Source organism: Calidris pugnax, unplaced genomic scaffold (genome assembly GCF_001431845.1).
Source record: "Calidris pugnax isolate Ruff unplaced genomic scaffold, ASM143184v1 scaffold777, whole genome shotgun sequence".
NCBI lineage: Eukaryota > Metazoa > Chordata > Aves > Charadriiformes > Scolopacidae > Calidris > Calidris pugnax.
In genome coordinates, this window is record NW_015091436.1 from 8,464 (window position 1) to 17,297 (window position 8,834).

An 8,834-nucleotide genomic window follows, 5' to 3' on the forward strand; every position below is an offset into this window, starting at 1 on the left:
CCTCATCCCCCTCTGTCACCCCCCGTCACCCTCTGTCACCCCACGTCATCCTGGGTGCCATCGACTGGGTGTCACTGCTGTCGCCCTGCTGGCACCCTCTGTCACCCTGCTGGTGTCACCCTCTGTCACCCCCTCATCACCCTCTGTCACCCTCTGTCACCCTCTGTCACCCCACCTCACCCTGGGTGCCAGCAACTGGGTGGCACTGCTGTCACCCTGCTGGCACCCTTTGTCACCCCACTGGTGTCACCCTCTGTCACCCCCTGTCACCCCGCCTCACCCTGGGTGCCAGTGTCTGGATGTCACTGCTGCCACTCTGCTGTCACCCCCATCACCCTCTGTCACCCTCTGTCACCCCACTGGTGTCACCCCCTGTCACCCTGCCTCACCCTGGGTCCCAGCGACTGGGTGGCACTACTGTCACCCTCTGTCACCCCATGTCACCCCGGGTGCTAGCAACTGGGTGCCACCGCTGTCACCCCGCTGTCACCCCCCATCACCCTCTGTCACCTCGCTGGTGTCACCCTCTGTCACCCTGCCTCACCCTGGGTCCCAGCGACTGGATGTCACTACTGTCACCCTCTGTCACCCCACATCACCCCGGCTGCCAGCAACTGGGTGCCACCACTGTCACCCCACTGTCACCCTCTGTCACCCCCCATCACCCTCTGGCACCCCGCTGTCACCCCGCTGGTGTCACCCTCTGTCACCCTGCCTCACCCTGGGTCCCAGCGACTGGATGTCACTACTGTCACCCTCTGTCACCCCACATCACCCCGGCTGCCAGCAACTGGGTGCCACCACTGTCACCCCACTGTCACCCTCTGTCACCCCCCATCACCCTCTGGCACCCCGCTGTCACCCCGCTGGTGTCACCCTCTGTCACCCCACATCACCCTGGGTGCCAGCGACTGGGTGCCACCGCTGTCACCCCACTGTCACCCCCCTGACACCCTCTGTCACTCCCCGTCACCCTCTGTCACCCTCCCCCGTCACCCTCTGTCACCCCACGTCACCCTGGCTGCCAGCGACTGGGTGCCACTGCTGTCACCCTGCTGGCACCTTCTGTCACCCCGCTGGTGTCACCCTATGTCACCCCCTGTCACTCCACATCAACCTGGGTGCCAGCGACTGGGTGGCACTGCTGTCACCCCGCTGTCACCCCATTGTCACCCCCCTGTCACCCCCCTGTCACCCTCTGTCACCCTGCATCACCCTGGGTGCCAGTGATGGGTGTCACCACTGTCACCCTGGGTGCCCATAACTGAGTACCATTGCTGTCCCCCCACTGTCACCCCATTGTCACTCCGCTGTCACCCTGCATCACCCTGGGTGCCAGCGACTGGGTGTCACCACTGTCACCCTGGGTGCCCATAACTGAGTACCATTGCTGTCACCCCACTGTCACCCCATTGTCACTCCGCTGTCACCCTGCATCACCCTGGGTGCCAGCGACCGGGTGTCACTGCTGTCACCCTCTGTCACCCCCTCCTGACACCCCTCTTTGCCCCGCAGTCAACTACGACAGCTGTCCCCGTGCCATCGAGGCCAACATTTGGTGGCCCCGCACCCGCTTCGGGTTGCCCGCCGCTGCCCCCTGCCCCAAGGGGTCCGTCGGTAGGTGGGGGGACACGGGGACGGGGGGTGACACCGTGGTGGCACCACTGAGACGGGGGGACATGACAGTGTGGTGGCACCGCTGGGACAGGGGTGGTGACACCGTGGTGGCACTGCTGGCACGGAGCTCATGGGGGGTGTGATGCCGTGGTGGCACTGCTGGGATGGGATGGAGGGGTGACACCGTGGTGGCATCACTGGGACAGGGCTGGGGGTGACATGGTGGTGGCAGAGGTGGGATGGGGCAGGGGGAGGTGACACCACGGTGTCACTGCTGAGATGGAGCAGGGTTGGGCCAGGACAAGGGGGTGACATGGTGGTGGCAGAGGTGGGATGGGAGGGACGTGTGTGTGTGCCTGGGGACATGGCCATGTGTGTGGCCAGGGGACATATGTGTGCCTGGGGACATGGACATGGATGTGCTGGGGACATGCGTGTGCACAAGGACATGCATGTGCATGAGGACATGAGTGTGCAGGGGACATGTGTGTGTCTGAGGACATGGACATGGATGTGCTGGGGACAGGCGTGTGCATGAGGACATGGGTGTGCACAAGGACATGTGTGTGCCTGGGGATATGGACTTGTGTGTGCCCAGGGGACATGTGTGTGCCTGGGGACATGGAGATGTGTGTGCCCAGGGGACATGTGTGTGCTCAGGGGACATACGTGTGTGCAGACATGGATGTACTGGGGACATGTGTGTGCACGAGGACATGGGTGTGCATGAGGACATGAGTGTGTGGGGGACGTGTTTGTGTCTAGAGGACGTGTGTGTGTGCCTGGGGACATGAGCATGGATGTGCTGGGGACATGTGTGTGCACGAGGACATACGTGTGCATGAGGACATGAGTGTGTGGGGGATGTGTGTGTGTCTGGGGATGTCTGTGTGCCTGGGGACATGGGCATGGATGTGCTGGGGACAGGCGTGTGCAGGAGGACACGGGTGTGCGGGGGACGTGTGTGTGTCTGGGGACATGTGTATGTGCCGGGGGACATGGAGATGTGTGTGGCCAGGGGACATATGTGTGCCTGGGGACATGGACATGAATGTGCTGGGGACAGGCGTGTGCACAAGGACATGCGTGTGCATGAGGACATGAGTGTGCATGAGGATGTGTGTGTGCCTGGGGACATGGATGTGCACAAGGACATGGGTGTGCACAGGGGACATGAGTGTGCAGGGGATGTGTGTGTGCCAGGGGACATGGACATGGACTTGTGTGTGCCCAGGGGACATGGTGGTGTCACCGCCAGGGCCAGAGCAGGGGTGGTGACACCGTGGTGTCACTGCTGAGATGGAGCATGGTGGTGACACCATGGGCACATGGAGCTGGGGTGGGATGAGATGGTGGTGCCACCACCGAGCTGGGGCAGGGCTGGTGACACCACGGTGTCACTGCTGAGATGGGTAGGGGTTGACATGGTGGTGGCAGAGGTGGGATGAGACAGGGGGGTGACACCATGGGTGCATGGAGATGGGGTGGCATGAGACACTGGTGCCACCACCGAGCTGGGGCAGGGGTGGTGACACCGTGGTGGCACTGTTAAGATGGAGCAGGGGGGTGACATGGTGGTGGCAGAGGTGGGATGGGGCAGGGGGTGACACCATGGGCGCAGGGAGATGGGGTGGGATGAGACACTGGTGCCACCACTGAGTTGCCTGGGGATGTGTGTGTGTCTGGGGACATGGAGGTGTGTGTGTCTGGCGACATGTGTGTGCCTGAGGACATGGACATGGATGTGCTGGGGACATGTGTGTGCACGAGGACATGCATGTGCATGAGGACATGAGTGTGCGGGGGACACGTGTGTGTGCCTGGGGACGTGTGTGTGCCTGGCACATGGGGTGCCGGGGTCCATGGGTGTGGGGGGTCTTGTGGGTACTGGGGTCCATGGGTCTTGGGGGTCCGTGGGTACTGGGGTCTGTGGGTGCAGGGGTCCCTGGGTGTGGGGGTCTGTGATGGTCGTGCCAAAGGTGGGATGGGGCAGGGGGAGGTGACACCGTGGGTGCATGGAGATGAAGTGGGATGAGACGCTGGTGCCACCACCGAGCTGGGGTGGTGACACAACGGTGCTACCACGGGGCCAGGGCAGGGGGGTGACATGGTGGTGGCACCATGGGATGGGATTTGGGGGTCACCCAGTGGTGTCACCGCCAGGGCCAGAGCAGAGGTGGTGACACCACGGTGTCACTGCTGAGATGGGACAGGGGGTGACACTGTGGGCACATGGACCTGGGGTGGGATGAGACGGTGGTGCCACCACTGAGATGGGGCAGGGGTGTTGACACCACAGTGTCACTGCTGAGATGGAGCAGGGGGGGTGACATGGTGGTGGCAGAGGTGGGATGGGGCAGGGGGGTGACACCATGGGCGCATGGAGATGGGGTGGGATGAGATGGTGGTGCCACCATTGAGCCAGGGCAGGGGTGGTGACACACGTGGACATGGGGTGGGATGAGATGGTGGTGCCACCACTGAGCCAGGGCAGGGGTGGTGACACACGTGGACATGGGGTGGGATGAGATGGTGGTGCCACCACCGAGCTGGGGCAGGGCTGGTGACACCACGGTGTCACTGCTGAGATGGAGCATGGTGGTGACACCGTGGGCGCATGGAGATGGGGTGGGACGAGACGGTGGTGCCACCACTGAGCCGTGGTGGTGCCAGGATGGTGTCCCCATGGTTGTGTCCCCCCCAGGCACGGCGGTGCGACACTGTGACGAGCACAAGGGCTGGTTGCCCCCCAACCTCTTCAACTGCAGCTCCCTGGCCTTCGCCCCCCTGCGCCGTTGGGTGAGTGTTGGGTGGGGGGGACACGGGGGAGGGGGACACACAAGTGTCACCCCACCGTGTCCCCCCCACCCCTGATGCCACCACCATCATCCCCATGGGGCAGGCGGAGCGGTTGGCGAGGAACGAGTCGGTGCTGGACCCGGCGCAGTCGCGGCGCGTGGCCCTGCAGCTGCAGGAGGCCACTGGCCACACGGCCACCTACTTCGGCAGCGACCTGCGGTTGGTCTACGCGCTGGCCACGCGGCTACTGCGCCACGAGAGCGCCCAGCGGGGCTTCCGTCTGGCTGCCACCCAGGACGTCCACTTCACAGAGGTGCCACCACCGGGGGGGACAAGCCAGGGGTGGGGTGGGAAGAGGTCACGGTGATGGGCAACCAAGGGGTGGGCGCAGGTGGCCAAAGACCAGGGCGATGGGCAACCAACGGGTGGGTGAAGTGGGCGCATGGAGATGGGGTGGGACGAGACGGTGGTGCCACCACTGAGCCGTGGTGGTGCCAGGATGGTGTCCCCATGGTTGTGTCCCCCCCAGGCACGGCGGTGCGACACTGTGACGAGCACAAGGGCTGGTTGCCCCCCAACCTCTTCAACTGCAGCTCCCTGGCCTTCGCCCCCCTGCGCCGTTGGGTGAGTGTTGGGTGGGGGGGACACGGGGGAGGGGGACACACAAGTGTCACCCCACCGTGTCCCCCCCACCCCTGATGCCACCACCATCATCCCCATGGGGCAGGCGGAGCGGTTGGCGAGGAACGAGTCGGTGCTGGACCCGGCGCAGTCGCGGCGCGTGGCCCTGCAGCTGCAGGAGGCCACTGGCCACACGGCCACCTACTTCGGCAGCGACCTGCGGTTGGCCTACGCGCTGGCCACGCGGCTACTGCGCCACGAGAGCGCCCAGCGCGGCTTCCGCCTGGCTGCCACCCAGGACGTCCACTTCACCGAGGTGCCACCACCGGGGGGGACAACCCAAGGGTGGGGTGGTGGTGGGCAACTGAGATAGATGGGGGTGAAGGTGGCTAGAGACCAAGGGGATGGGCAACCAAGGGGTGGGTGCAGGAGGTAAGACATGAGGATGGTGGGCAGTGTCATGGGTGGGAGCCCAGATGTCAGGGTGATGGGCAACTGAAGGGTGGGTGCAGGTGGCCAGACACCAAGGAAATGGGCAACCAAGGGGTGGGTGCAGGTGGCCAAAGACCAGGGTGATGGGCACTCTCAAGGGTGGGAGCCCAGATGCCAGGGTGATGGGCAACTGTGAGGTTGGTGCAGGTGGCCAGACACCAAGGGGATGGACAACTGAGGGGCATTGCAGGTGGCCAGAGGCCAAGGGGATGGGCAACCAAGAGGTGGATGCAGGTGACCAAAGAGCAGGGTGATGGGCAACCAAGGGGTGGGTGCAGGTGGTCAAAGACCAGGGCGATAGGCAACCAAGAGATGGGTGCAGGAGGTCAGACACCAAGGGGATGGGCAACCAAGGGGTGGGTGCAGATGGCCAAAGACCAGGGCGATGGGCAACCAAGGGGTGGGTGAAGGAACCCAGATGCCAAGGGGATGGGCAACTGAAGGGTGGGTGCAGGTGCGGCTTCCGCCTGGCTGCCACCCAGGACGTCCACTTCACCGAGGTGCCACCACCGGGGGGGACAACCCAAGGGTGGGGTGGTGGTGGGCAACTGAGATAGATGGGGGTGAAGGTGGCTAGAGACCAAGGGGATGGGCAACCAAGGGGTGGGTGCAGGAGGTAAGACATGAGGATGGTGGGCAGTGTCATGGGTGGGAGCCCAGATGTCAGGGTGATGGGCAACTGAAGGGTGGGTGCAGGTGGCCAGACACCAAGGAAATGGGCAACCAAGGGGTGGGTGCAGGTGGCCAAAGACCAGGGTGATGGGCACTCTCAAGGGTGGGAGCCCAGATGCCAGGGTGATGGGCAACTGTGAGGTTGGTGCAGGTGGCCAGACACCAAGGGGATGGACAACTGAGGGGCATTGCAGGTGGCCAGAGGCCAAGGGGATGGGCAACCAAGAGGTGGATGCAGGTGACCAAAGAGCAGGGTGATGGGCAACCAAGGGGTGGGTGCAGGTGGTCAAAGACCAGGGCGATAGGCAACCAAGAGATGGGTGCAGGAGGTCAGACACCAAGGGGATGGGCAACCATGGGGTGGGTGTAGGTGGCCAGAGGCCAATGGGATGGGCAACCAAGGGGGGGATGCAGGAGGTCAGACATGAGGATGGTGGGCAGTGTCATGGGTGGGAGCCCAGATGCCGGGGTGATGGGCAACTGAGGGGTGGGTGCAGGTGGCCAAAGACCAGGGCGATGGGCAACCAAGAGATGGGTGCAGGAGGCCAGACACCAAGGGGATGGGCAACCAAGGAGTGGGTGCAGATGGCCAATGACCAGGGTGATGGGCAACCAAGAGGTGGGCACAGGTGGCCAAAGAGTAAGGTGATGGGCAACCAAGGGGTGGGTGCAGGTGGCCAAAGACCAGGGTGATGGGCAACCAAGGGGTAGGTGCAGGAGGTCAGACACGGGGGTGATGGGCACTCTAATGGGTGGGAGCCTAGATGCCAGAGTGATGGGCAACTGTGAGGTGGGTGCAGGTGGCCAAAGACCAGGGTGATGGGCAACCAAGGGGTGGATGCAGGAGGTCAGACATGAGGATGGTGGGCAGTGTCATGGGTGGGAGCCCAGATGCCGGGGTGATGGGCAACTGAAGGGTGGGTGCAGGTGGCCAAAGACCACGGCGATGGGCACCTGAGGGGTGGGTGCAGGAGGTCATGGGGCTGATGGGCACTCTCAAGGGTGGGAGCCCAGACACCAGGGCGATGGGCAACCAAGAGATGGGTGCAGGAGGCCAGACACCAAGGGGATGGGCAACCAAGAGGTGGGTGCAGGTGGCCAAAGACAAGGCTGATGGGCACTCTCAAGGGTGGGAGCCCAGATGCCAGGGTGATGGGCAACTGTGAGGTTGGTGCAGGTGGCCAGACACCAAGGGGATGGACAACTGAGGGGCATTGCAGGTGGCCAGAGGCCAAGGGGATGGGCAACCAAGAGGTGGATGCAGGTGACCAAAGAGCAGGGTGATGGGCAACCAAGGGGTGGGTGCAGGTGGTCAAAGACCAGGGCGATAGGCAACCAAGAGATGGGTGCAGGAGGTCAGACACCAAGGGGATGGGCAACAGAAGGGTGGGTGCAGGTGGTCAAAGACCATGGTCATGGGCAACCAAGGGGTAGGCACAGGTGGCCAAAGACCAGGGCGATGGGCAACCAAGGGGTGGGTGAAGGAACCCAGATGCCAAGGGGATGGGCAACTGAAGGGTGGGTGCAGGAGCCCAGACACAGAGGTGATGGGCAACTGAAGGGTGGGCGCAGGTGGCCAGAGGCCAAGATGATAGGCAACCAAGGGGTGGGTGCAGGTGGCCAAAGACCAGGGTGATGGGCAACCAAGGGGTAGGTGCAGGAGGTCAGACACGGGGGTGATGGGCACTCTAATGGGTGGGAGCCTAGATGCCAGAGTGATGGGCAACTGTGAGGTGGGTGCAGGTGGCCAAAGACCAGGGTGATGGGCAACCAAGGGGTGGATGCAGGAGGTCAGACATGAGGATGGTGGGCAGTGTCATGGGTGGGAGCCCAGATGCCGGGGTGATGGGCAACTGAAGGGTGGGTGCAGGTGGCCAAAGACCACGGCGATGGGCACCTGAGGGGTGGGTGCAGGAGGTCATGGGGCTGATGGGCACTCTCAAGGGTGGGAGCCCAGACACCAGGGCGATGGGCAACTGAAGGGTGGGTGCAGGTGGCCAAAGACCAAGGTGATGGGCAACTAAGGGGTGGGTACAGGAGCCCAGACACAGGGGTGATGGTCAACTGAAGCATGGGTGCAAGAGCCCAGACACCAAGGGGATGGGCAACAGAAGGGTGGGTGCAGGTGGTCAAAGACCATGGTCATGGGCAACCAAGGGGTGGGCACAGGTGGCCAAAGACCAGGGCGATGGGCAACTGAGGGGTGGGTGCAGGAGGTCAGATATGGGGGTGATGGGCAACTGAGAGGGTGGTGCAGGTGGCCAAAGACCAGGGTGATAGGCAACCGAGGGGTGGGTGCAGGTAGCCAGACACCAAGGGGATGGGCAACTGAAGGGTGGGTGCAGGTGGCCAAAGACCATGGTCATGGGCAACCAAGGGATGGGTGCAGGAGCCCAGATGCAAGGATGAAGGGCACCCTCATGGGTGGTCTGGTGGCAGAAGCCCAGATGCTGAGATGCTGGGCCCCCTTCTGGGTGGGCTGAGGAGGCCAGAGGCCGTGCTGATGGGCACTCCATGGGGTGGGGGGGTGTTGAAGAAGCAGCCCAGACACCAAGGTGACGGCCTCAGCAGAGCGTGTGTGCATTTTGGGGGGGGGTACAGCAGACCTGGCACCCATCCCCCAACCCTGAAAT

General features: G+C 63.5%; 1 protein-coding gene across 1 annotated transcript in view; it reads left to right on the plus strand.

Moving 5' to 3' along the window:
- The window catches only part of LOC106899666 (cadherin EGF LAG seven-pass G-type receptor 2-like), a gene marked incomplete at both ends in the record, with an annotated part of 15,914 nt that overhangs the window by 6,901 nt on the left and 179 nt on the right, over positions 1-8,834 (plus strand). The window contains 5 exons of the mRNA XM_014961554.1: positions 1,453-1,617; positions 4,322-4,416; positions 4,520-4,763; positions 4,946-5,040; positions 5,144-5,382. Of these exons, the coding sequence (XP_014817040.1) occupies positions 1,453-1,617; positions 4,322-4,416; positions 4,520-4,763; positions 4,946-5,040; positions 5,144-5,382 (838 nt within the window). The remainder of the gene's footprint in view (positions 1-1,452; positions 1,618-4,321; positions 4,417-4,519; positions 4,764-4,945; positions 5,041-5,143; positions 5,383-8,834) is intronic.